The 27,861-nt window shown below is 37.1% G+C and overlaps 1 protein-coding gene across 10 annotated transcripts in view; it reads left to right on the top strand.

Moving 5' to 3' along the window:
• The window catches only part of HERC2 (HECT and RLD domain containing E3 ubiquitin protein ligase 2), a 95,643-nt gene extending 67,984 nt beyond the window's left edge, over positions 1 to 27,659 (top strand). For 7 of the 10 annotated variants that reach the window (XM_015851096.2, XM_015851117.2, XM_015851104.2 and 4 more), the window contains 26 exons: positions 265 to 405; positions 769 to 960; positions 2,305 to 2,458; positions 3,206 to 3,313; positions 4,470 to 4,601; positions 5,364 to 5,522; positions 5,616 to 5,734; positions 6,117 to 6,242; positions 7,241 to 7,396; positions 7,539 to 7,654; positions 7,773 to 7,971; positions 8,270 to 8,484; positions 9,193 to 9,370; positions 10,490 to 10,651; positions 10,927 to 11,018; positions 11,734 to 11,873; positions 12,840 to 13,027; positions 13,436 to 13,633; positions 15,100 to 15,183; positions 20,658 to 20,799; positions 21,599 to 21,793; positions 21,907 to 22,019; positions 22,846 to 23,036; positions 24,623 to 24,728; positions 25,357 to 25,569; positions 26,653 to 27,659. In XM_015851096.2, the coding sequence (XP_015706582.2) occupies positions 265 to 405; positions 769 to 960; positions 2,305 to 2,458; positions 3,206 to 3,313; positions 4,470 to 4,601; positions 5,364 to 5,522; positions 5,616 to 5,734; positions 6,117 to 6,242; positions 7,241 to 7,396; positions 7,539 to 7,654; positions 7,773 to 7,971; positions 8,270 to 8,484; positions 9,193 to 9,370; positions 10,490 to 10,651; positions 10,927 to 11,018; positions 11,734 to 11,873; positions 12,840 to 13,027; positions 13,436 to 13,633; positions 15,100 to 15,183; positions 20,658 to 20,799; positions 21,599 to 21,793; positions 21,907 to 22,019; positions 22,846 to 23,036; positions 24,623 to 24,728; positions 25,357 to 25,569; positions 26,653 to 26,925 (4,092 nt within the window). In that variant the 3' untranslated portion in view covers positions 26,926 to 27,659. Of the gene's footprint in view, positions 1 to 264; positions 406 to 768; positions 961 to 2,304; positions 2,459 to 3,205; positions 3,314 to 4,469; positions 4,602 to 5,363; positions 5,523 to 5,615; positions 5,735 to 6,116; positions 6,243 to 7,240; positions 7,397 to 7,538; positions 7,655 to 7,772; positions 7,972 to 8,269; positions 8,485 to 9,192; positions 9,371 to 10,489; positions 10,652 to 10,926; positions 11,019 to 11,733; positions 11,874 to 12,839; positions 13,028 to 13,435; positions 13,634 to 15,099; positions 15,184 to 20,657; positions 20,800 to 21,598; positions 21,794 to 21,906; positions 22,020 to 22,828; positions 23,037 to 24,622; positions 24,729 to 25,356; positions 25,570 to 26,652 lie in introns of all 10 variants that reach the window. The other 3 variants (XR_014940801.1, XR_014940805.1, XM_015851125.2) reach the window with 3 other exon arrangements.
• The last annotated feature ends 202 nt before the right edge of the window (positions 27,660 to 27,861 follow it).

Below are 27,861 nucleotides of genomic sequence, written 5' to 3' on the forward strand. Positions count from 1 at the left end.
TTGTCTTCTGCATTGCAGACTCCACTGCAGGCACTGATGTTCTATTGTGTGTGTTTTGTAGTATGTGGGTGTTGTTGCTGGCTTATGTTAGGAACATAAAATAGGAGCTAGAAAAACAGGGGATGAATCTGTTGTATTTGGACTTACGACTGTATTTGAATTGCTGCTATCTTTGAACAGAAACCCTTCTGAAAAATAATTGCACTCCTAAAGGATTTGTAGTCTCTCATTGCAGCCTTTGTTATGTTTGTTCTTTTTGGTAAGGTTGTTTCTTCAGAAGATGCTGTGACGCCATCTGCTGTAACTCCCTCAGCTGCTGCTGCCTCTTCCCGTCCTTTCATTCCAGTCACAGATGATCCTGGAGCTGCCAGCATCATTGCAGAAACGATGACAAAAACCAAAGAAGTAATATTGTCAATGCCTTCCTTAAAACTTAAGTCCTTACAGTGCTTTTACTGAACAGTTCTACTGTTTTAGATCATTTAAAATTACTCTGTAAATTACCGTATTTTTAAAGTATATTCAAAAACTGAGTGATTACTGTTACTTTTTCTTTTTTTATGAAGCTGAAGGAATTCAGTTTAGGGATGCTTTTTCACTTGAGAAACTGATTTAACAGTAGGTAAATTCTGAGACCATGTAGTCCCAGAATTACGAATTGTGTCTTAAACTACTTTCAAACTTCTTCAGACAAGTTAATATGTTTGCATTCAGTGAGCTTCCTCTTTCATCTTCCCTGTCTAAATCTTTCTGCAATTTGTTTTGTAGGATGTAGAAAGCCAAAGTAAAGTGTCTGGCCCAGAACCTCAGTACTTGGATGAGTTTACCAGTCTATTAGTCCCAGATGACACGCGAGTCATGGTTGACCTGCTAAAGCTTGCTGTCTCCAACCGAGCTGGTGAAAAGGGAAGAGATGTTCTCTCAGCTGTTCTGTCTGGTATGGGCACAGCTTACCCACAGGTCAGATTTTGTTATCTTGTATTTTTAACGATGTCCTTGATATTTTTAGCTTACTGGAATATTTTCTTCTATTTGTGGTACAGTTTGATATTCTGGGAAGCTTAGTAAGCATGAAAATTAGAGTTGAACTTAATGTATCTGAACCTTAATGACTGTAATGGAAAAGCTACATGAATATATTCATTTGAAATAAATGTAAACATGTCTGATATTTATACCATAATATGCATATATAATTTGATATATAAATCATATATATATGGTTTATCATTCTGTCAAAGCATGAAGCTGAATTAACCAAGAATTTGAAAAAACATTTGCAAAATGTAAATGGGTGTGAGTTTTCCATGGACAACTAACAAACTGTGGATGAATGTTGTAATACTGGCAACCAAAAGCTATACAAAAGAATATGACAGTCATAGCTGTAGCATATATTATCTTCTTATGAGGGTGAACTGAATGTTTTTAAAGTTTCTTTAATATTTTTCTAATGAGTAATGATGAATTTGCTTTGAGATGCTCATATGACAGATTTCATTTGTAGCTCTGCACTGCTTAGAGTCTGCTTTGGAACATTGGAAGTGATTATGCAAAGCTCTTGTTTGAGTTTGAATTTCTATTTTTACTAATCAAGAAGATAAATAATGACTTTGCTAATAATTCTGAGTTTTTTTTTTTTATTTAATTAATTATATAAATGACAAGACAGCTGTACTTTAAAAAAGTGAAATCCTAGGGTGTATCTGTTCTATTAAACCAGGATTGTGCGAGGCCACTCTAACAGATGCTATAAGAGTAACAAAGTGGTAATTCAGAAACCATTAAACATTTTTTTTCCCCAAATCTTTAAATTCCTTGTAACGATCATATATATCAATGATATTCTATTCCAGATTTGACATGTAGTCATATCCCTTCTACTCCAATTAAATACATTAATTATGTATCAATATTTTTTAATTGTTCAGGCATTAATGGGCACATTTAAAACCTTTTTTTCCCTGCTCAGAGTTTTTGTTTGAAACTGCTCTTCAAAAATGAGTATAATTGGAGTTTTTTCTCTAAACAGTACATTTTAATGCTGCATATTTGTTATGTATTTACACCTTTCACTAATCTATTGGTTTATGCATTATAATTTAATGGGAAACATTAGTCGTTTTGGCATTCACTTTTTATTTTTTTCAAATTCTAAATTAATGTGATAGTTTATGAATCAGAATACATGTTTTTTTTTTCTTTTAAGTGATAATGAATGATAGTTGGCTTAATGTTCTTGAACTAACCATATTCTGTTTTCATAAGCTTGATTCTTAGGTGTGTGTCTTTTTCTTGAATCAGGTAGCTGATATGTTGTTGGAGCTGTGTGTTACTGAGTTAGAAGATGTGGCAACTGACTCACAGAGTGGCCGCCTCTCTTCACAACCAGTTGTGGTAGAAAGCAGCCATCCATATACTGATGACACATCATCTAGTGGCACAGTTAAAATACCAGGTATAGGATTCCTAGAGTTATGTTGATAAAACTCAGGTACTTGCAAGCCTGCATATGTAAAATGTTTCTCTCAGCTTACAAAAATGTGTATTGAACTTCTAAGGTCATAATACATGTTCTATTGCTATAATAAATTGTTTCTTAAAACACTTGTATACTGCATGAACATCTCAGTCATGTGAAATACACATTTACCCGAGTTTGGGTCCTGTGACTGAAATCTCTACACTGCTTCTCTGCAGCTATGTATTACTGCTATTTCCTGTTCACTTACAAAGCTGAGAATGACTGCAGTCATTTTCAGGGTCAGTAACTGAACGCTCGTCATGTAGCCTTGATCATTAGGAAATACTTTTTTCCTTCTGTGCTGTATTTTCATCTAGTGCTTCCTCCAGTACTGATACTTAGACTCTCTGTTTCCTTTACCTTTTGATATTTGTCTTAACTGTAAATAGACATTTTTTGCTATGGCAACTTCAGTTAGGAATGTTCTGAACATAGTCTTCTGTATGCCGGCCCCGATTCACATGAGCTCAATTCACATGAGCTGCCTGTAATTTAAGTATTTCAAAGAGAAGTTAGAAACAGTGTCATTAAACCAAAGCAAGTTCACATTTCTGTTCTTATTAATGAGCACTATGGCTTCCAAACAGTCACATTTGATTTCGTGTGGATTTCTAAAGTACTGCATTTGCTTTTGGGATTGATTGCTCTGTAGAAGTGTGTAAATTCTTTGTTGCTGTTTAGGTGCTGAGGGACTGAGAGTAGAATTTGATCGCCAGTGTTCTACAGAGCGGCGTCATGATCCACTCACCATCATGGATGGTGTCAACAGAATTGTTTCCGTCCGATCAGGTGCTTTTCAAAAGTGTCTTGTGTGATTTGCTGTTAAACATTGAATGAAATGTACCACTATCTGTGACATAGTGCTTGTGAGCGATGTGCCATTAAAAAGGAGGAAAAAGTATAAACTGATATTCCATTCTAAATCAAAAAAGAAGGATGATCTATATACGGACACACAAGAGTGAACTTGAATCTTTGAATATATAGACTCTTGGGCATATGTGTTGTAATATTTTTCCTAAGAGCAGTTGGAATGTAACAAAAAACCCAGTTTCTAGCACTCACAGCCCATGTATGATTTTCTGTATAATCAAAATATATTTGAACAGATTGAAAAGCAATTGGAAGAGGATACTGTTTTTTTGCTACCCTTTGAGTTTTTCAAGCAATAGTTGCAGAAATTTGATCTTTTTTAAAATTTTATTTTATTTTTTTATTTTATCTTTTTTTACAGTCAAGACAAATGCTCTTCTTCTGTTGAATGCCCAAACTAGAATCTAGGCTCTGTCTTTCTGTTGTCTGCTCTGGTCTGTGTACCTGACTCTACGTGAAATGTCCACATCTTTTATCCCACTATGATTTCATTTTTAAGCGCTGTTGCCTTCCAGTAGGTGATAGAGGAATATTTTAAATCTCATCAAATCTTACATTAACCCTTTCCATGCGTGAACTCATGTGCAAGAATCTAAGTAGTACTACCTATACTTAACATTTTTCATCACTTCTAATGTGAGCTTTTACTGTGAACAACTTTTTCCCCAAACTGTTTCAAATGCACATCTTTATGTGTTCTAATATTGAGTTGTTTTTGATTGGAAAAAAACCTAAAGCTTAATGTTTTAATATATTTTTCTAATATGAAAATATAATTTGAAAACAGGACAGTGGGGTTGTAGAAAGAGCTCATCATTGACTTTTGAAAGTGGTATTAAAAGCGCTGAAGACATGCAGTAGAAGCGGTAATTGAACTGTTTAAGACTTGTGTTTTGGTTATATAGCATCATTATAGGTGTGTACACGTGTTCCACATACACTTTTCTTTTGAACTATATTTATGTGATGTTTGTAGTATTAAAATTACCTTAGAGAGAAGTTGTTATTGCTGAGTAGATTGCATTGGTTTGGTCAGCATACGTGAACATGTTCATATTACTTACTGTAACAGGTCGTGAGTGGTCAGATTGGTCTAGCGAGTTACGAATTCCAGGGGATGAGCTGAAGTGGAAGTTCATCAGTGATGGCTCTGTAAATGGATGGGGATGGCGATTCACTGTTTATCCTATCATGCCAGCTGCAGGTAAAGCGTATATCTCATTTATGGAAGGATGAGAGTATATTTACCAATGTAATTTAAATATTTACATGCCAGAGGTTAATTGTTCATTTATATTCATTATAAGGGAATGTTTTCTTTCATAAATAGCAAACATTTTCAACAGAGTCCTGAGAAGTGCACCTCTACATAAGGGAGAGAAAAAATGTTTTATAGTTGCTCTAGTTTGTCTCTGTTTGTGAAGGGAGGTTACTTCTGGGAAACAATTAATGTGATACATATATCAGTATTTTCCATAATGAATTCATGAAATTAGATGAAATATATGGTGGCTGGTATGACTCAAGGGTATGGTTTAAAGCTAGAGTCAGAGATAGTTCAGATTGGGCATTAATGAACAGTTCTTTACTGAGAGGAGAGTGGTCAAGCACTGAAACCAGCTTCTCAGGGAGGTAGTTGCGACCCTAAACGTTTTGGTGTTCAAGAGGTGTTTGGATAATACTCTTAGGTTGATTGTTTAACTCTTTCTTTAAGTGTCCTGTGTGGAGCTGGGAGTTGTTGTCAGTGATCCTTGTGGATCCATTATAACCTAAGATATTGTATGTCATGAAAATGCCTCTTTCTTCCAGTCCCTTCAAAGGGAGGTGAAATGGACCAACTCAGATATAGACTGGCACTGTATACTGCTATATTTGTTCAGCAGATCCTGCTCTTAATTCTGTTCTAATTTCAGTAAAAGGGCAAATCTTCAAATCTTTTTTTACCTTTTCTTTTAATTTCTTGTAGGCCCCAAAGATCTACTCTCAGATCGTTGCATTCTTTCATGTCCCTCAATGGATTTGGTTACGTGTTTGTTGGATTTTCGCTTAAATTTTGCTTCCAACAGGAGTATAGTTCCTCGCTTGGCAGCTTCTCTTGCAGCTTGTGCTCAACTGAGTGCCTTAGGTAGGTGTAAGTCTTAAATTTAAATCTACTTTTTTGGAGTTAAAATTACTATTTGAGGTAATTCTGGGTATTGTGTGCTTTTTGTTTCTTTAGCTGCTGGCCATAGAATGTGGGCTTTGCAGAGACTACGGAAACTGCTCACAACAGAATTTGGCCAGTCTATTAACATCAACCGAATTCTTGGGGACAATGATGGAGAAGCACGAACTTTGGTAGGAGGGCCACAGAACCTCTTCTCTAACATTTTTTCTCATTATGATGCTTGCGAAGCATTAAAAATGTTGGCCTTTATTTACAATGTTTTATTGTTAATCACAAAGTAGGAAATGTGCCAGATAAATAGCCTGCTTGAACATGTCTGTATCTGTAAAGTGGCTTCGTTTTATAAAAAAATTAAACCGAATTCCAGTTTTTGTAGCCATCTAATTTTGGAATTGTCCAAATTGATGGAAATACTTTTGTATTAGGAAATAGATGGAACTGATGCTTCACATAACAAACTGTGGTTTGTGAATTTATTAATATTTTGTCATGGCCATCTAAATAACTTCCTATAGAACACAGTGTCATTTTCAACTTCTCTGCTTTCTCTAGAGTTTTACAGGGAGTGCTTTAGCTGCTTTGGTTAAAGGTCTTCCAGAAGCATTGCAGCGGCAGTTTGACTATGAAGACCCTATTGTGAGAGGTGGCAAACAACTACTCCACAGCCCTTTCTTTAAGGTAATGGAATACAATCAGTAAAGAATTCATTAGTAAAATTCTTTGGGATTTTTTTTTGTGTGTGTGTCACTAGTTCACCTCATTTTGATACAGAAACTTCATTTAAAGGCTGCTTTTAATGTATTTTGAAGAATTAGTCTGAATTCACTAGGATTAATTTGATTAATGATAAAATCAGAATACTAATTCTAAAATGAATCAAATATGCAAATACAGAATTAGGAATACCTAGCTAGGCAGAGGTAGGTAGTTCAGAACAATATCTTGCAAGTGTAGTACACTACAGGTTGAGTTATATTTTTGACAATTGATATCTGAATTGAGCTAACAGGAATATTTATATATTTTTGTCCTTTAAAATATCCTGAAGGTATTACTTACCTTCAGTAGGAACAAATAAGAAGAAAAAAGGAAAGCTCTTCCATTTTGGTCCGTGTACTTCAAAGTACAGAGAAATATACTTAGCAAGCCTAGAGAAGAGCAACAAAAATAAAAAGGCTTAAAAAAGCTTCCTCTGTAGTACACGTAAAAGGATTTTTCTGTCTTAAAGAAAAGAAGTTCTTAAAATATGTAAAAGTTTTTCCAGGGCAGAAATAATCCACTGTATACAGTCTCTTTGTCAATAACACACTGAATTAAATGATTTTAATTAGGGGAAGGATACTAAGTTTAGAAATAGAAGGTGAAACATTCAGCGTATTGTTTCTGATACAGAAAATGCAATTAATCTAGGAGCGTTTGTCACAGGTGAACTGTGAAAATTCCAGTATTAGAGGAGGAAATTTAGATATCTAACTGCGTGAGATCAGCTTGCATACACTTGATGCTGTCCCATCAGTGAGGGTAATGAAGGTGGATAGCTCTTAATGTCCCCCAAACTTTACATTATCTGAGATTCTTGATGCCCTGCTGGTCTATGAGCTGTACCACTAGATCAGATACATGTTACTTTTTATTACACATTTTTGTTGCAGCTCTGAAATCTGTTTTGTCTGCAGGTTCTTGTGGCTCTTGCTTGTGATCTGGAGTTGGACACTCTCCCTTGCTGTGCTGAGACACACAAATGGGCCTGGTTCAGAAGATACTGTATGGCATCCAGGGTTGCTGTGGCCCTTGATAAAAGGACACCATTACCTCGCCTTTTCCTTGATGAGGTATTGCCAGACTACTTTAAATAGCTCTTGGAAAGTACAAAAGTGTTGCATTTAAAAAGCTGAGATTAAAGTATTTTATGCCAGCTGTGATCAGAATGTGGTATAGTTGGAATAACATTGTTTAATGCAAAATATTTTACAGGTAGCAAAGAAAATTCGAGAATTAATGGCTGATAATGAAAATATGGATGTTCTTCATGAATGCCATGATGTCTTTAAGAGAGAACAGGATGAACAGCTTGTCCAGTGGATGAATAGGTTACTTCTTTCAACTGTCATTTGTTTTGTCTTCTGATGCGTTGTCGTTGTACAAGTGAACTTTTTTTGTAACTTTCTTTAAGCTCATTTATGATTCTTTATTTTGAATTGTACACAGACGACCTGATGACTGGACGCTTTCAGCTGGAGGCAGTGGAACCATTTATGGTTGGGGTCATAATCACAGAGGACAACTTGGTGGAATCGAAGGGGCAAAAGTCAAAGTCCCAACTCCATGTGAAGCTCTTGCTACTCTTAGACCAGTGCAATTAATCGGTGGTGAACAGACACTGTTTGCAGTGACTGCTGATGGAAAGGTAAGCATGCAACAAAATGTCCTTGTAAAACTTTCATACTGTTGCATGTTTTTCACCATTTATGTGTGTATATATATATATATATATATATATATTAATATTAAAGAAATTAACTGTACCAATTCTGCCATCATAACAGAGGTCTTCAGTGAACTGCAGCATTAAATACTTGAAATTTTTCTGGTGGCCTTTGTGTTAATTCTGTTCTAGTATACATTCATTAAGAATTCTCCTCTAGAGCCATTGTGAATGCTCTTCAAGACATAAACAAAATTAAAATTTATTTTTTATTCTAAAGCTGTATGCCACTGGATATGGAGCAGGTGGTAGGCTTGGAATTGGAGGAACAGAGTCAGTTTCTACTCCGACTTTACTGGAGTCCATTCAGCATGTGTTTATAAAGAAAGTCGCAGTGAACTCAGGAGGGAAGCACTGTTTGGCATTGTCTTCTGAAGGAGAAGTTTATTCTTGGGGTGAAGCAGAAGATGGTAAACTTGGCCATGGAAACAGAAGGTAATGTTTTGTTATTTTTTAAAAACTATTAATGGATTAATGTTATATGAATACAGTCCATATGTAGAAATCAGTGTTAAGTAGGGATGTGGAAATGTATGGCTTTAAATTGCAGAACCACAACATGGTTCTCAGATAAAATTACTTGGATTTCTGTAACTAGATATTATTTCTAGCTTGTCTGTGGATGCTGAAGTCAAGTGGATTTCCTTTGGAATCTATACTGTGTGTATGTGGCACTTCAGGGAGGAAGCAAAACTGCTATTCTGCTTCTAATGTTCACTTCCAATTACCTTTGTTAAAGAAGTTTTGTTGTTGTAGACAACGATATACAGATACAAAAAGAAAAAGGAATGCTAAAGTCCATGGAGGAAATCAGTACATGTTATGCTAGAAATCTTGATAGTGTATATTAAATTGGACTGATTTTCCAGGGTAAATGCTTAACTCTGACTAAGTTTTAATGGAAGTGTTTCTTTAGTTTCATTTAACCTGTTATACTTCAGTAGAACAAGTAGTAAAATGCTTCCAGCTTTTATAGACCTTTTTCTGAATGACTAATTAAATGTAAATCTTGAGGATGTTAATCTGGAACTGAAGTAAATAGTGAGGTAGATGTCCTTGTACTCATTTTGTACAGCTCTTCATACGCTGGTTTATGTGAGTGGTCTATTCCAAAAGGTGTGTCAAAAGATATTTTCATTTTAGCCCTTGCGATCGTCCTCGTGTAATTGAATCTCTGAGAGGTATAGAAGTGGTTGACATTGCTGCTGGCGGAGCACACAGCGCATGTATTACGGCCGCAGGAGATCTTTTTACATGGGGGAAGGGAAGATACGGGCGCCTTGGGCATGGAGATAGCGAAGACCAGCTGAAGCCTAAACTGGTAAGAAACTTCTGGAATTCTGTGCGGTCTTTTATTCCAGTTCTTAATTTCTGATCTGTGACTTCTAGTATTCCTGCATTGTGAAAAATTAAAGGAGGAAATGAACTGTTCCTTTATAGAACAGAAATGGTTTTAAGAATGCAGTAAAAGTTGAGCTGCAGAACTTTGTTAGAGATCTCTAAGCAGCTTATAAGGAATATAAGTAAGGACTTAACCCTCCCTGCCAAACAAAACAACACCTTTAAAACCCAAACAACAACACCGTGAGTGTAAAGGACATGGCCTGTACCAATTGTAAATGGATTACACGCTATTGTCGCTTCCTGTTTAGGTGAGGAGTGGAAGGTATCTTGAAGAGGAATTAACTTGCAATGCACCCCTTCACATGAGTGCTTTGCACTGAAAATGCTTGCATTCCCCTTCCCCCAAAAGCAAGGTCTACATGACTTTGTTGTACAACAACAGGCCATTTTCTTGATTAGAATGAAAATAACAAATCTGTAGATTAGTTTGAAGTGTGTGAAATTCCACACTGGTTTGGATGGTGGATTGGGCTACCTCAAATCTCTTATTTGAAGAAGGATGTGGATTAAGAGGGTGTGGTTTGTGTGTGTCAGGATTCTTTTGCTTTGTGAATCTCCATTCCATACATCATCACTAGATGGCAGCATTTCAAAAGTCAAGATGTTGATTTATTTCAGAAAACTGAAAGGAAATTGAAAAATAATAAGAGGCTATTTGAAAGTAAGCAGTGCATTCAGTGCTTAGTGTACGTAAGAGTGAACCGGAGAACCTGAACACATAAACGGAACATAGCCCTTGGTAACCTTACATGTTTCGTGTGAGTCATTTTCCCTGGCTTTTTTAGATTTAAAAAATAAATTAAAAAAAAAAAAATTGCTCACCAAGTAAAAAGAATAATCCAGTATGTGAAATATGTAGTTATTGTATTGGTTTGAAAAGAGTGAAAACTTTTGACTTGAATTCATGTGCAAGATCCCGTTGTGTTTCGGACTTTTAGTTCCAATGATGCTTCTCTTCAAGTTGGGTTTGACTTCTTTTATGAAACTGAGTGACTGAGTTGTTATTGTAAACAAAAATCTGGTGATTGCTTTACAGGTGGAAGCTCTCCAGGGCTATCGTGTGATTGACATAGCCTGTGGCAGCGGAGATGCGCAGACATTGTGCCTGACGGATGATGATACAGTCTGGTCTTGGGGCGATGGAGATTATGGAAAACTAGGGAGAGGAGGCAGTGATGGCTGTAAAGTGCCAATGAAGGTATTTGAATACATGTTATTGATTGCTTTTTAAACCATAAGGTTAATAGGAATTACTGAAGACATATACTAATATGAGCAAACTTCCACCCCACCTTGGGACATCAGGGTCCTTTTCATGTTAATAGTGAACTTTGTAGGATACAGTGTAAGCTTGTGTATAGGTACTGTAATGCTTAGGCAATTTATTGTACTTAAGACATGCCTAAGCACAGGATGGTTGATTAAACTATAGTCTCCATAATTGATTTTTATTTTATTTGCTTTTTTTCCTAGATTGATTCTCTCACAGACCTTGGAGTGGTTAAAGTAGAATGTGGATCACAATTTTCTGTGGCTCTTACCAAATCTGGAGCAGTGTATACCTGGTAAGTATTTTACATTGGTTATTTGGACAGCATTAGACACAACCTTCTTTGCAACAAGTATTGCTGTTATCCTACCTTCACTGCAGAGGTCACTAAAAATGTAAGCTCAAAGTGTCAAGCAGTCTGGAAGATGACAGCATAAATAACATTTTCATATACTAGCAAAATCTTTCTTATCTAAGAATTTGTATATCTAGTTCATTGTTTCAATCTTCTTGTGCAATTACAAATTATGTAGTTTAAACAACTACCAGATTGAAATGTTTAGAAAGGCAAAACAAAATACCTTCCAAACACTACCTCCATGTGATATTCTCAAACCTATGAAGTTACAGTCTCTGAGGTTGGTACTGCATTTGCAACTGATAGAAGCCTAATCCACGAGTCTTATCTTCTAAGAGAAACAAACAAACAAAAAAACAAAAAAACCCCAACACATGTGAATGTGGTGAAAGGACTTATGAAGAGCAAGCTGGTATGTATGTATGTATGAAGTATTTTTATTCTAACACCAGAATCACATCAATGTCTATGAGCTAGGGATTATTCATTTTGAATAATTGGTGTCAGGGCTGTATTGGTTCTGCTAAATATCAGATATTTTTGCTGGACTATTTATAAATACTTCTGCAGGCCAAATACGTGACACATTCCATGTTTCCATTCTTTCTGATATTAAAATTCAGTTTTGAGATGTTCTGTCTTCTCTGTTCAGGGGTAAAGGAGATTATCATCGCCTGGGCCATGGATCTGATGACCATGTTAGAAGACCACGCCAAGTGCAGGGGCTGCAAGGAAAGAAAGTCATTGCAATTGCTACTGGGTCTCTACACTGTGTTTGCTGCACTGAAGATGGTATAAAACCCAAATACATTACTTAGTACTGAATTTGGAGAGGGAATAAAAAAAGGAAACTTTAAGTTGAATATTGGTAGGCTGTCCTTACTAAAAATGCTGATCCTTTATGTGCATCTACGTATTTTTTGTTTGCAGAAGTTGCATATTTCTTAAGCACAAGGTATGTCATTGGTTTACAGCAATCACTTAAAGCAACGGAAGGTTCTGAATTAGTAAAAATTAAGAGTTAAGTTTCATAAATGCCGATGGTCGAAGGAAAAAATGGAGCTCAAAAGTATTTATGAGCTGATCAAGGAGTAAAATGAATGGATTTAGCTTTTTTTACAGGGTCATCTGAACTGCCTGTAATGATTTAACTTAATGAATGAAGCATTTTCTTCTAATAAAGTAAACTAAGATACTGTATATTTCCAAATTTAAATAACGGGTCTGCAGAATAACTAACTGTACTGCAAGTGCTAGTGAAATAGGATATAGCTGCACTAAATGAATGCTCCTGAATCAAAGTTGCTTTCTTAAAAAGTATTTTCCAATCTTGTGATGCTAAGCACCCATTTTAATGTCCATAACATAAGCTACTACAGACTCTCTTCTCCAATGCAAAGTCTAATTCTTTTTTTTAGCTTTTTATTTATTTATTTATTTAGCTATGAAACTGAAGTACAGACTGTTTCTGATGCATCCGTTGTTATTCTTCTGCACCATTTCCTACTGTTTTGCAATAGAACTTTGTTATATAAACTGTGAGGAATTGGATGCATTTAATACTAGCTCCTGTACAGATGTAAACGTATCACTCACTTTTACCTGCAGCAGATACTGGATGTCAGGACAGCTGTCAGTTCAAGAGATTTTAATTACAGTATGTGGTCTCAATTGGTTAAGTTATTTCTAAATGCTTTTTTAAAACAAACAAACAAATTTCTATCTTCAGAGGTAATTTTTATTTTTTTCTTGGTTTAGGAGAGGTGTACACCTGGGGAGATAATGATGAAGGACAGCTTGGAGATGGAACTACTAATGCCATCCAGAGACCACGTTTGGTTGCAGCACTCCAGGGTAAAAAGATCAACAGAGTTGCCTGTGGCTCAGCACATACTTTAGCTTGGTCAACCAGTAAACCTGCTAATGCTGGCAAGCTTCCTACGCAGGTAATATTTTTGGCTTACTGCATTCAGTTTTTTAATGTATTAATGTTTGCTGCTGATCTTTCAGCAGATATATTTCCTTTCTAAATCTCTGCATCAGTTTAGTGTGCTTTGATTTGACTTTGAGCCAGTATTATTCCAATGCTGAAAACTGGAAGGATTTTTAATTCTGTATCCCACCTCTTCCATGTGAATTCATCATTGCTTGCTTTGCATTGAGAATGTTCTTTGAACATTCAGTTTCTCAGCTACAGTAATAGTGCATAATGCCTAGGTGGAGTAATGAGAGCATGTAGAATGTGTCTATTTGTGGATAAAGATAATGGTAAAATTTGGAATGACAGGAATACTATTAAATAAAATAAAGAATAGAATAATCCTAAATTTTTGGATATAATTGCCTTATTATAGGTTCCCATGGAGTACAATCATCTACAGGAAATACCCATCATTTCATTGAGAAACAGGCTTCTACTGCTGCATCACATTTCAGAACTCTTTTGTCCTTGTATTCCAATGTTTGATCTTGAAGGAAGACTTGATGAAACTGGCCAAGGACCATCAGTTGGATTTGATACACTACGGGGAATACTGATATCGCAGGGAAAGGTATTTATCTGGATAGATGTTTAAAGGAGTCATTTGTAAATACACTGTTTGAATATACTGCTTAAACTGTTTCTAAAGAAAACTGAACTTTTATCCTAATTTGTTTTGTAGGTTGTGTGTCAAAATGTATGCATTCTGGTTATGCACATATTTTTCTCTGTGAATGTGTTCTGTTTATTAGGTTTTCTCTGCTTCTTTTTTAGGTTGTGGCTCTACTGTATGCTATTAATGGGAGTCTTTAGGTAATTTAAGTACAGGATTTTGTGTGCAGGAGTAATATTCAATGTCATTATTTTACAGCGTGCACAACAGTTGTAGAAAGATTTCAGATATAAGATAAAATGTGATATCAGGCATATTTTATGTCAAAAGCAGCCATCAGGGACACCAGAAATTGTAAGTGTTGTATTTGCTGTCATAGAAACATGGTAGGATATACAGCACAACTAGAATACTGCAACCAAGTGCTACAAGCTTTTTAGATAGGATAGGCTGGGCAAGAGCGGAGGTGAGTTGACCTCCATATTAATAATCAGACAGGTATTGAAGAGCTCTGAGCCTCTGAGAAACAGCTGTGGCCAGTTTGAGAGCTTGTGGGTTAAAATCACTGTCTGGACCAATAAAGGGCACCTAGTGGTTGGGATCTGCCACAGGCTTCCTGACTGTAGGAAACCTGTGGATGAGAACTCCTTGCATCAGCTAGAAGAGGCATCTTGACCTCATTGTGACGGGGGATATTAAAGAACATAAACCAAACAAACTTTAAATGTTTATAAAGCTTTCTTAAACTGATAATGTAAAATTGGACTCAAATATTAAGTGTTTAGAGAAACACAGATAATAAATTACTGTTGTTTATTTCTGTCCTTCCTTGGCAAGCTGGCTTCCCCTTTGACTTTCTGATTGTTTTTTCCAACTTTTAATTACATTCATATTAGTGCAGCATGAGTTAATTTACGCTCAGTAGCATATTGGTTGCCTAGTAATAACTGAGTAATAACTGCATATGGATGCAATGAAACTTTTCAGGCCACTGTTTTGTGTGATCCAGGACAGATTTTCTTCTTTAGTTTTTACTATTCCAGGTGTTTCATGTGTGAATTGTAGTAACTCAAATAACACGCTCCTTAAGTAACATCTCCCAATTTAATATTATGTTGCTCTTGTTTATTTTTGAGCATTTCAAAAGTGTTTGATGCTTGTTTCTGTATCTTCTAAAGAAAGACTCAAAGGCTTTATGCCTTTTCCAGTGTTCTGTGATGTATTTTGAAGAAAACTGCTTAAGAACAGTACTGCAGCAGTTACTGCAGTTGGTAACCCCAACAGTTACTCTGTTCCATTGAAGAGTCTTTTTTCGTTTTTTCCTTAATTGAACTAAGTATATTTTTATCTGTCAAATATATGCAGTATTCTTGTTTGAACGCAGTCTTACCACTTAATTTTTTTTTTCTATTTTCCTTTATTAGGAGGCAGCTTTCCGAAAGGTTGTGCAAGCAACTATGGTGAGAGATCGTCAGCATGGGCCAGTTGTTGAGCTCAATAGAATACAGGTATCTTGAGTTGAAGATTCGATTTTAGTACTTACATTTAGCCACCAGTGCTTATTGTTTGTCAGGTACCTTCATGTTTCAGCTGTTTGGTGTCTGAGTACTGAGCAGTTGGGTTATTGTTGGAGGATAAAACAGTGAAACATATTTTCAGTATGTTTTCATCCAGACTGTAGATGTATTTGAAATAATAAGTGTATGATTTGGGCTATAATGAGCAAAGAATGTCCTGCTTGACAAAGAATTGCTTTTTCAAAATTCACTGTATTGGATGATTTAAGAGAGCAGCGATTCTGATGCCTTTCTTACCTTCTAAGACGGTCACATGAATTATTCCACTGTTGCTTTCAGAACAGAGGACATGAAGGTTTATGGGGGGAACAGGAAGAAAGCGCTTCAGTATGATTAAGAATCAGGCTTATAAACTCTTGTCCTCGTCATTGCATGTGATCATATCGATTGCAGAACTGTTTGATACAAAGGGCTTTTTTTTCTTGTCATTGACATTAGAAAATGTGATGTTGTGCCTCAGGCCAGATAAGGCTTTTTTTGTTGTTGCTGTTTTTTTGTCCATAGATATTTCTGTAACGTAGAATACTAAAACGTTTGTTTTTCTTTAAATGGGCTGATGTTTGGTATTACAGAATCCTTATGTGTTTCTTTCCTTTACTGGTGTGGGTTTTATTCATTTTTTTTCAAATATATTTTAGGAAGTAAGAGAACTTACTCTTTGTAAAGTTAGAATCGAGAAGATGCAAAAACTTTGAATAATGAGTTGTTTCTCAGTGAGCTGAAGTACCTTTTTTTTTTTGGCTGGATGATACTTTCTGCTCATTTGCCATTTTCCACAGGCTCTTAAAACTTCTGCTAACATTATGTGATTAAAATATGTTGCTTTAATATGTACTTTGGGAAGCTAGAGGCAATGCCGATAATCTTCTCACTATTTGTCTTTTTATTTCTATTTTTTCTTGGGAAGGGGAATGCCAAATAAGCAGTGCAAATGTTCTGGTTTAATCACTTGTTTTGAAAACAAGTGATTGGGTTTTGGGCTTGTTTCCTAGTGTCCTTCTACTGTTGTGTTAATAATTAAGGATGGGCTTCTCTTGCATTCCTGTTCCATTAATTCAGTCTGTCTTTAAATTTAGAAAAAGACCTGGTAGCATCGAGGCTTCAATTTTCATAGCTTCTGTAAGAAATGAGATATTTCTGTCACACAAGTCTTTCCAAGATTTAGCCAAGACTAAAAAAGGCCATGCTCATAATCTGCCCCGCTTATACAGTACAAAATGTGGGTTATAATCTCTTGAGTTAGCTTTTGCAGAGAATGAAACTATTGAATGAAGGATCTGTTTGAATGAAACTATTTGATCCTGTAAGTAATGATTCAAAGCTGCTTTATGGAGTCTCAAACAGCTACAGAGTTTTCATCTCAATTGTAGCTGGGAGTTCAACTGCAGATAGACTTGAAAATTCCTTTGCTGTCAAAAGACACTTCTTACAGTCTGTAAATTACGTGCTGCAGTCAGTTCTCTGTTTCTTCTTCCTTTGTGTAAAATAAGTGAATGAGATTTTAATTTAAAGTTGCTGTGCAGATACTGGCTTGTTCTTCAAAATACATAGGTTGCTCCAAAAGCAGTGCCTGCTTATTTCTGTGGAAACTGCAACAGCTACAAAAAGCACAATAACACTGTTTGATAGAGAAAATTCTCAGCACAAAACATGGTTTTCAGCAGTCACCACCGTGAGCTATCTATGCATTTTTTGTCAGTGATGGACAAGAGCCTGCATGCTGCACCTTTAAAAATCTGCCCCAGTGGAGGTGACAGCTGTTCATGGCCTTCTGGGACATGGCTTATCTTTCTCATCTCTCATGCTACTGCTGAAATGCAGCACCCACTGCCTCACTATGCTCACATCCACTGTCTGATCTCTATAAATGTTCAGCAAGTGTCAGTGAATGTCAGTGAGTGCCATTTATTCCATGTGGAGGAGTTCAGTAACACACCTTTCCTTCATACACATTTTTGTGTCAGGCTCCTTTTGGAGCCTCACATGCTTCTTTGCTGCCATCTGTTGCTTGGCAGCAAAATGTAACAGAATATTGGTGAGAAGGTTCAATCTGCACTACATTGCCACCAACATCTGCCTCATCCACTGTCTAGCGTAATAGGATGCACTACTTTTGGAGCATGCCTCGTATTTTGTGAGCTTTCCTCCTTTAAAAAGGCAAATATTGTAGTTATTAAGGAGAATGAGTACTCTTAGCACGGCAAAAGATGTCCTGGTTCAGTGTCTTCTGCTGTCTTGGGAGGAATGTTGCATTTCTGGATATGTTAAGTTATACAAGATGTGAATGAATGAATGAATGTTTTGTTCTTTTGCAAGTGTTACAGTACACCTCCACATTCCAAATGTGCTTTTAAAGAACACGTCAACCTTTTTCCTACATTGAATAAGCTAAGCTTTTTGTGTGTCTGCTTTTGTGGAGCGGTCTTTCTTTTCTTCATAGATGTCTTCTATGTTAACAGAACCTTCTTCTCTTTCTTAGCTGATTTCAACAGTCATCTTTTCATAAACGTCTTTATTAGTCCCTAAGTGTGTGGCTTGACGTAATACGTTTTACCCGAGCTGAAACTGGAGATGGTCCCTCAGGATGGCTGGTATTTCTCTAGGTTCTCTGAGGATGTTTAGGGCAAATAGAAGGTCTTGTTATTCAGATTTGGAGAAAGAACTTAAAGTTTGATCTTCATTATTTAAAAATGCAGTAGCCAGATAACAGATGTATTTGGGTGCTTCCTCCTCCTTGTTGAAGTGATTGTGCTCACAATAACTCATTTACTGAGGTACACTTTTGAACTTGAATCCTCTGCACATGGCTGTATGCTGCTAATGAGCTGCTGCATTTTCTCTGTGGTCTAGGAAAAGGGGAGTTTCTACAGGCTGGCATTTTCTGATGGCAAGCTGTTTTATGGAAGTTCTTTTGGGACTCTAGTCAATGTGCTAAAAAGTTACCTCAACAGCAAGAATGCTAGAACTGTAGTTTGAGTTTTTTGTGTTGCATAATCAGTGTTTAGTGAGACATACTAAATAAGGGTTATATCTGAAACTGTTTATCCTATTCAGTAAAATGGATTCCACAGTTTGCTTACTACATCTCTAAACGATATAATTTGGAAACGGAAGCCAAGCTTCATGTTCTAGACCACTACAATGAAAAGATAAAACACCAGTGGTGAAATGTGGCCTGAACAAATCTGTTTGAATTCTGCCATTTTTTAGTGAAGAGTTCTGCTCTTTGCTAATGTCCATATTAAAATTTATAAGGTCTTTGTTGGCACAGCAAAATATCACAATGCTAGTAGAAGTGTCAATAATCCCTTGTGACATTCTTATGCTATTCTGTTAAAGTCAAGTCGTAACTATTCCAACATCTATGTGATCAGATTTAAATGCAAACCCTGTGTTGCTAGCGAACAAGTGCTAACTAAAATGTACAATGTAAATAGCAAATATGAGTGCCCTCCTATTGACTTCAGTCTAGATTGTTTGCCATTTCATTGTCACTTGAGTTGTATTTTCAGTTTGAGATTTGAAATAACAGTGAATCAACTACTGCATGCACAGACCACCTACTCATACCTAATCTTTTCAAGAGAAGGCTCTCAGCTTCTCAACTTCACATTTCTTAGGCATCCAAATTCCTTAGAGATCCACTAAATTAGAACAAGTTCATTCATGAGAAGAATATCACAATACAGAAAAATAAAAACCAACCAAATAAAAAGTCCAACAAAAAATATCAGTTTACCAAATCGTTATTTCTTTCTTCACCAATAAAGGAAGACAACTCTTTTTATTAACAAACTTTGTTACTGGCGTCCCTCTGTCTTTCCATTTGCTTCCAAGATGAACAGATAAAATGCTGAATGGAGACAGATGAACAATGAGCCATTTGAAATTAAAATGAATAAGGTACCAGTGGTTGAGGGGAACATAGAATTCCTTATCTAGGGAAGAAAGCCCACAGAGTTATGAGTAGAGCTGCTAAGAATCATTCTGTCTAGCTACAATGAACATGCCCTAGATGTTTCACATGTTTCCAGCTCTAAGCGTAAAATTACTAAGATCTAATCAACCTCTTAATGAATGAATGAACAGTCATTCAGTCAATGCAGGATGTGGTATGGGAGCACCTAGGTAACCGGATACTGTGCTTTTCATGTTTGTGCCAGTTTCTTCTGTTAACAGTGATAACTGTAGTGATCAGCGTTAAACAGCTATGTCACAGAAATAAGACCCACTGGAAGTTGGCACGCAGCTTTCCCTGGAATCAATATCTTTTTCTGATTGATGTTTAGGTATACACTATTTTTACCTGTTGGGAACAACCTGATTAAAAGTATGAACTAGATGAGCAGACAGGGAGGTTGGTTGAGAGTTGACTGAATGGCCAGGCTAAGAGGGTCAGGTGTTAGTGGCACAGTGTCCAGTTGGAGGCAAGTATGTAGAGGAATATCATGGGGATCAGTACTTGGTCCAGTACCTTTCTGACATACTCATTAATGATCTGGAATATAGGGTAGAGTGTATGTCAGCAACAAAACTTGCTGAGGATAATTATGGAAGGAGTGACTGATAGGCCAGAGAGGTCTTAGGGACCTTAGTGCACTGGAGAAGTGGTCTGATGGGATTCTCATGAGGTTCGACTAAGAGAAGTGTGAAGTCCTGCGCATGAGGAGGGAGAAGGCCCACACACAGACCTAGGCTAGAGACTGCCCTAGGTCTTCCCACTCTCTTAGGTGGAAAGGCTGAGATCTGGGACTGTTAAGCCTGGAAAAAAAAGGCTTAGAATATCTTAGCAATGAGTATAATACACATGAACGGAGGCTGGAAAGAGCGTGGAGCAAAGTAAGCTCTTAGTGCCCAGGACAGGAGGCGATAGGCACTGACTGGAGCACAGGAGGTTCCCTCTGAACACCACAAGCACTCTGCACAGTGCAGGTGATGGAGCAGTGGCACAGGCTGCCCAGAGGCTGTTGGGTCTCCTCCTTGAAGATCTCCAACAGCTGCCTGGCCATGGCACTGGACACTGGTCTGGGTGGCTCTGCTGGAGCAGGGTCTGGGGCAGGGGGCCTACAGAGGTCCCTTCTAACCTCAGCCATTCTTTAATAGTTCTCCTAATAGCTACAAATATTAAATTCTTTTGCCTTCTTTTAAAGTAGTAATAAGAATCTGCAACATCTATGTCCAGGGTTGATTAGATATGAAATAGTACTGAAAAATACTGCAGTGCTGTAATTTGAAGCTTTGTTCTTACTTTGTAGTATACATGTACACAAAATACAGGGTAGACCTTTACAAATGTTTCACTAAACACATTAATGTTATAAATATTAATCTAATCTCTGATCTGGACAGGGATGCTGGCTCATATGCATTCTTGTAGTGACTATTATCATGCGTTTAATTGACAGGTAAAACGTTCTAGGAGTAAAGGTGGACTGGCTGGGCCGGATGGTACAAAGTCAGTTTTTGGACAGATGTGTGCTAAAATGAGCTCTTTCAGCCCCGATAGCCTTCTGCTTCCTCATCGTGTTTGGAAAGTCAAGTTTGTTGGTAAGAGAATTGTTTGTTTCATACCATCTTTGCCTCAAGAATTTTGTTCCTATCTTTTCTGACTTCTATTTTTGAAGGATCTGAGGAAAGGAAGGGATACAGTAAAACAGCATGTAGGCAGAGGAATATGCTTAAAATGTTAGCAATAATAAAGCCTTTTAAAATAATTTAGAAATCAACAAATCAACCAAAATTTTTCCAACAACCCTTAAGATTAGTGGAAAAGGGGTTGTAATTGTCCTCAAATTTCGAAGGCAACTCTTTTACTTATGGAGGGTATTTGCAAAACTGAAACCTATTTCTCAGTTGTCAGAATCCAAAAATAATTCAGACTGGCTGTTCCTACTTCCATCATTCTTTTCACAATTTGCTCGTCTCTTTGAATTTTTTGATGAAATACAATGTAGATTGAGGCCGCACTGTATCTACTGTGTGTATAATAGAATACATCTACTTTAAAATGACACACAGGAGTCACGTTGGTTTGACTCTCTTTGTCATCTCTTTTGTTTTATTTTGACAAGTGTTTAAAACAAAAGTGGTCATTAAGCTCTATCAATAGAATATTCTTGAAACTCTGGTATGTTGTTGATAATCTTCTGAAATAATAATGTTTCCAAGAAACTGGAAAAGTCCAAATACAAAGGAAAACTTCAGGTGTTTTCAGAACAGGTGTAGCTTTTAGTAAACTTCTGCTTATACAGTTATCCACGTGGAAGGAAATCCAGTTCATTTCAAGACTTCGTTTGTAAACATTTTTTAAAGAATGCATAATTTTGAGCCTCTTTTCTTCTCCAAGGTGAATCTGTGGATGATTGCGGAGGAGGTTACAGCGAATCAATAGCAGAAATGTGCGAGGAGCTTCAGAATGGGCTGACCCCTCTGTTAATCGTGACACCAAATGGAAGAGATGAATCTGGAGCAAACAGAGATTGTTTCCTATTAAATCCTGCTGCCAAGTCTCTCTTGCATATGAACATGTTCCGTTTCTTGGGTAATTAGCAACACTGTGACATTCTACTTGCGTTACGTGTTCAGAATATTAGGAATTTATTAAAAAAACAAACAAACAAATACAAACTTCCCCACCCTTATTTAAACTTACAGGTGTACTTCTGGGTATTGCTATCCGGACTGGCAGCCCTCTGAGCCTCAACCTTGCTGAACCGGTGTGGAAACAGCTTGCAGGAATGAACCTAACAATTGCTGATCTCAGTGAGGTAAGTGCGCTGTTTCTTTGTAGGTTATAACTTGCAGAAGACACGCAGACTCTAACATAAACAGTTCTCTGGTGATTGGCTTCCCTGCTGTGCATATTTGTAGTGTTTTGCCTGACCTTTCACATTTTCTGAGCCAATATGTAAGGATCACTTGTACTCTCTGTTAAAGTTGTAAATTTAAGTCTTTCAGAAGTAGTTAAATAACCTCTTTGAATTCGAGAGCATTCTCAAATCCACTTGTAGGTTTGACTAGATAAATGTTTGTAGTCAAACTCTTTCTTGCCAGTAAATGTTTCCATAGTTGTTGGTGTCTGAAAATGAGTTCAAACTACTGCAGAAAATAGTTTGAGCCAACCTACTGAGAAATCACTAACTTTCTGCTTACAGAAGAGGTAGATCTTTGTTACAAAGGTGAGTTCGTTTTTAGCTACTGTCATCTGGAAATGTGCTTACTGTAAAAGTACTGGGTCTTTTCATGTCAGTAAGGAGATTTCTTTTGTACCAAAACAACCATTGGATTTTGCAGAGTTGATCTCGTTTTTGAGCTTTAAACCCATTTTCTTATATAATACAGTTTCTTGGCAAATCTTTCCTGAATGGTTTGAAATCCATAACACACTCACCTTTCAACACTTCAGCATAATGAAATTTCATGTAATATACCAAGCCATTTTGCTGTTTCAGAATTCACTTAAATGAGTTACGGTCAGACATTTGTCACAGTGCTTTTGTTGGCTGGTGCACGATGTCACACTTTTTGTAGGAAGGACGCAATGTTGTAAGGTGCTAATAAGCTGACTTTAACTCAGGCGTATTTTTTTAAAAGGTTGATAAAGATTTTATTCCTGGGCTTATGTACATTCGAGACAATGAAGCTACATCAGAAGAGTTTGAAGCTATGAGCCTTCCATTCACTGTGCCTAATGCAAGCGGTCAAGATATTCAGCTGAGTTCCAAGTACACTCATATTACACTGGATAACAGAGCTGAATATGTGAGGCTGGCAATAAACTACAGGTTTGTTTAATAAGTCATTCAAATTGTTAAATGAAAAAGCATTTCATTTAAAAGTAGTAGGTTTGAAGCATTACCTTGTGTGCATTCTCTTTTGTATTTTGATCATTTAGCTCTTTGTGAACAGGACTTTCAGTACTACTGCTCTCACAGTGTTTTTTTATGTCTTTTTTTGTTAAATACCATCAATTGAATCATTGAATCATTAAAGCTTGAAAAGACCACAAAGATAATAAGAGTGGTCCCAGCTGAATGGTTTTCCTGTTCTCATGTAAGATGCAATATGCAAAACAAAACGTTTATACCCTGGATGGCCGGGTAAGCCTGACCTGTATGTGCAGACAACAAAATTCATCCATAGATGCCAAAAGCTGATCTTTGCACTAAACTCTGTGAGAAGTAGTTGTTCAGTGTTTGTGAAAATGGGCCTTTGGATACTTAGATACCCAGATATCTAATCTAGACCAGTACATTGAACTTCAGGCATCTTGTTATGGGAAACAGTGAGCCTAGTAGCTATCGTGCCTATTAAACTATGAAGATAAGATAATTTTGGCCAAAAAAAATGATTCGTAGTTGTTTTGTTCTCTTCACCACAGTCATCTGTTTTAGAGGATGCTTGTGCAAGATTGTTTCATCACCATGTGCTTATTAATTTGCACTGCAGTATCTGCCAACGACTCTGTGAATTATAGACCTTGATTTCCTATTTTATTCATTTTTTCTATAAGTGGTTATGAGCCAGTACCTAAAGCTGTTTTTGACAGTAGGCATGAGGATCATTTGTGATGGATAAATTATAGGTCTACATAAAATGTCAAATGGATCCTAAGGAATTACATTACCTTGAAGAAATGCTTCTGTTCTAAATTCTGGCTATTCTCAGAGGATGCAGTTAGAAATCTTTTGGGAAAAAACATTTAAATACCAAAGTTTTTAATTACATGAATCTCTTGAGAGTAAATCTGGCATCTGAACAGAATCCATGTGAAAATGTGAATGCGGGAGTGAAAAAATGTCTTGAGATCTTTGTTTATTTTGGTGATGACAAGCCTTGAAGGCAGGACGTGGCAGTGATGTGAAACTCTGCTTTGCAGAGCTCAGTGTCTTAAAAATTAACTTGACAGGGAAAAAAAAAAAAGGTAAAATACAAATCATGTGTGGCAACATCTATCACTGTCTGAGAAGATGGCATATCCATTCCTCAGACATCATGTTTTATGTGAAATCCATTTTTCTTTTACCATAATGCCTGTCTAGTGTTAGGATTGTTTGAGGGCACAGATCTTTTCCCAAGAGCACGGTGTTTCAATATGGAGTATTGGTCTATTCTTGCCAGGCACAGTACATAAATAATACTGGCAGTAAAGTGCCATAAAGTGAGATATGTACAGTGGGATATGTGCTGTGCAGTATGGATTATTTGATAAACTGGTAGAGGTCAGGCATCTTGTGTGATAAGTGTTCCTTGGAACATAGCTGGAGACTTAAGGAGAAAGCGTAACGGTTCCTAAATATTTCAATAGTTATTAGTTCAAATAATTACTAGAAATGGCATTCACATAAATTCTGGATATATGTCTCTGCAGACTTCATGAATTTGATGAACAAGTGGCAGCAGTTCGTGAGGGGATGGCCCGCGTTGTTCCAGTTCCTCTGCTTTCACTCTTTACAGGATATGAACTGGAAACTATGGTATCAATTTCTGTTTTGCTACCTCTGTCAAAACTGAGTTGTGTTCTTCACTTATGTCTTATCAATCCCGATTTGAATAACAAACCCCACATGTTGCAATGCTGTTTACAATGCTCGCTTGTAATTGCAAATACTTTGCTCAAGAAAATGCTAGAAAAAGTGTAATTGTTCTCTTAGTGTTCCGAAGGTTATTTTCTATATAGCTAAGCAGTGATGTAATGAATGACTTGTGGAGATAAAAAGAAAAATGACATATATCCCAGAAGTACCCCATCCTCCCCCCCAAAAAAACCTCACCAGACAACCAAGAAAAGCCAACCCTGGGGCCTACCGAGTTCTTAGTGCAATTTGGTGGAAGATAACAAGACCTGTATTCCTCCCAGGTCAATTGTTTAATGCTTTGTGTGATTCAGGAAGATGAAAGAAGATTCATTATTGTCCCCTGAGGGGCAGATGTCTATTTAGTATCACTGTAATAGGAGTCTCTGCGCAGCACTTCAAATATCTGAATGTGCGTTTTGTCAGTGTAGAAGCTGATTAAATATTTCAAGAGAATGGGAGGGAAACAAATCACCTGCAAATGATTTGGTCAGACTTTTGCAGCTTCTCATTGTATTTTATTTTGCAGGTATGTGGAAGCCCAGATATTCCGCTTCATCTTCTGAAGTCTGTAGCAACATACAAAGGCATCGAACCAACTGCTTCATTGATACAGTGGTTCTGGGAAGTGATGGAGTCATTCTCCAATACAGAGCGCTCCCTCTTTCTACGTTTTGTATGGGGCAGAACAAGGCTGCCCAGGACTATTGCAGATTTTAGAGGGAGGGACTTTGTTATTCAGGTAAGGGATTTTATTTTGTATAGCTAGCTGTGAGAGAGAAACAGCATGATTGCTGTGGTCTAACCCTGTTAGGCAGCTGAGCACCATGCAGCCATTTGCTTCCTCCAGCCCTGCTGGTGAAGTGGTGGGGAGAGAATCGGAACAGCAAAAAAATGTTGACAGCTCCTGCTTAATAAATTGCTGGGTGATGAAGGTGAGGAAGGGAGGAAACTGAAGAAAAGCAGAACTTCTTGCCACCATCTGACCGATACCCAGCCAGCCCCTGAGCAATGGCAGACCCAGCAAACTTTCCCCTTGAGCTTTTTTTGCTGACCATAATGTCCTGTCGTCTGGAACATTCCTTTGGTCAGTTTGAGATCAGCTGTCCTGCTTGTGCTCCCTCCCACCTTGTGTACCCACAACCTCTGTCCTGGCAGGGCAGCAGGAGAAACAGCAAAAGACTTTGACTCCATGTAAGCACTGCTCAGCAAGAATTAAAACATCGGTGTGTTACCAACACTGTTTGCATTGTGAATCCAGAACACAGCACCATACTGGCCACTGTGAAGAAAATTAACTCTGTACCAGCCAAAACCAGCGCAGTGATAGAACAGGAGAACAGGCCAATTTTATTACTGATGTGAAACTCTATTGTAGATTCGACAGATCAATGAAGATGTAAAACATTCATGTTTCTTTCTATTTATTTTCTTGTTTTAATTTGGGCAACTGGCTACTCTTTTTGATTGCCAGCTATTTGCTTCTTTAGATGTTAATTATTTTCCACTGCCCATCATCAAGTTCTTTTTCTGCTTTTGTTCAGTACTTCATTCAGCTCAGCACCCATTTCAGCTAAATTCAAAACCCACGGTGTTCAATTCATGTTTTGGAATTTTCAGAACTACAGAATCTATCTTAGATTGTTCCCAATCACATGTTTATCATCAGGAAGGTTTCTGCGTATGTTGTTATGTGCTTAGTAGAGGGAAGATGAATTTGGTGCTTTCACTGTTTCTTTTAAGAAAAAATCACCAGTATCACGTCGATATTTATGTGTGGTTTGTACAGCAGATAAGAAAATATTGTGTTCTTTGTTTTTGACAGGTATTGGATAAATACAATCCTCCGGACCATTTCCTTCCCGAGTCATACACTTGCTTTTTTCTCCTGAAGCTACCCAGGTATTCTTGTAAGCAAGTGCTAGAGGAAAAACTGAAATACGCCATTCATTTCTGCAAGTCTATAGACACTGATGATTACGCCCGGATAGCACTGACAGGGGAGCCAGCTGCTGATGACAGTAGTGATGATTCTGATAATGAAGATGCAGATTCTTTTGCTTCAGATTCTACACAGGACTACTTAACAGGGCATTAAAACAGAAATGACGTAAGGGATAGCTGTTACAAGCACTGAGGCAAAATGCCAAAATGACAACGAAGCCAAGGATGGGGTAAGGCTCAGAGTATAGAGTGTGTAGTCAGAAGAGTGGTAATCTTCTGAAAGCTGGGAAAGAGCGTTTGCTACACATGGTAGGAATTAAGGGTGACGGCTTAAACCATCAGCTTAGAATAAATGGCACAGTATATGGGCATTTAACATTTATTTCAGGAGCTGAAAGCGGCCCCCATAATGCTGCACTACATTTAGAACCTTTGTGTTTACTGAAGTGTTGTAAATGTTTATATAAATAAGGTAGTGCAGCATCCAAAAGGCAGCGAAACCTTTAATTTGTGGGTGCAGTAGGTTTTTTCATATTGTGTTGTGTTCTGTGCATCTTCTTGATTGTATATTGGAAATACTGTGCAACAACTGAATGGAATTATAAATATTTCAATTAACTTTACTAGAAGTTTGTTAAAATTTTTTGAACCTTGAATTAACGTTATTCCTTGAAATTCTTCTATAGATAATAAAAATGGCCAATAGTTTCACCTCCACCCCTGGTTTGTATATTTTAGCTTACGCATTATTTATCTCAAATTTGATACCTTTCTGTGAAGCATCATAATTCTTATCATGGAAAGTGTACTGTATATAATTTGTGCCATGTAAATGCAAAAGTTATAATTTCCCTCCAAATAAAAACTCTGCCACAGGAAAAGAAAAAAGTAGTATGTGTTTTTTCGTGGTCATCCAGCTGTTCAGTGCAATGAGCATTACTTCAGCTCAACTAAGAAATTTTCCTGCCGTTCACATTTGTTGGTCATATGCTGCCGTACAACCAATATACGCCAATAGTAGTAGGGAAATAGAGTAAACTCAGAGTAAGTCTGCACGACATGTTAACGGCAGTGGTTATGGACACTTTGC

This window comes from Coturnix japonica, chromosome 1, assembly GCF_054131305.1.
Source record: "Coturnix japonica strain WE chromosome 1, WE-NBRP24, whole genome shotgun sequence".
Classification (NCBI taxonomy): Eukaryota; Metazoa; Chordata; class Aves; order Galliformes; family Phasianidae; genus Coturnix; species Coturnix japonica.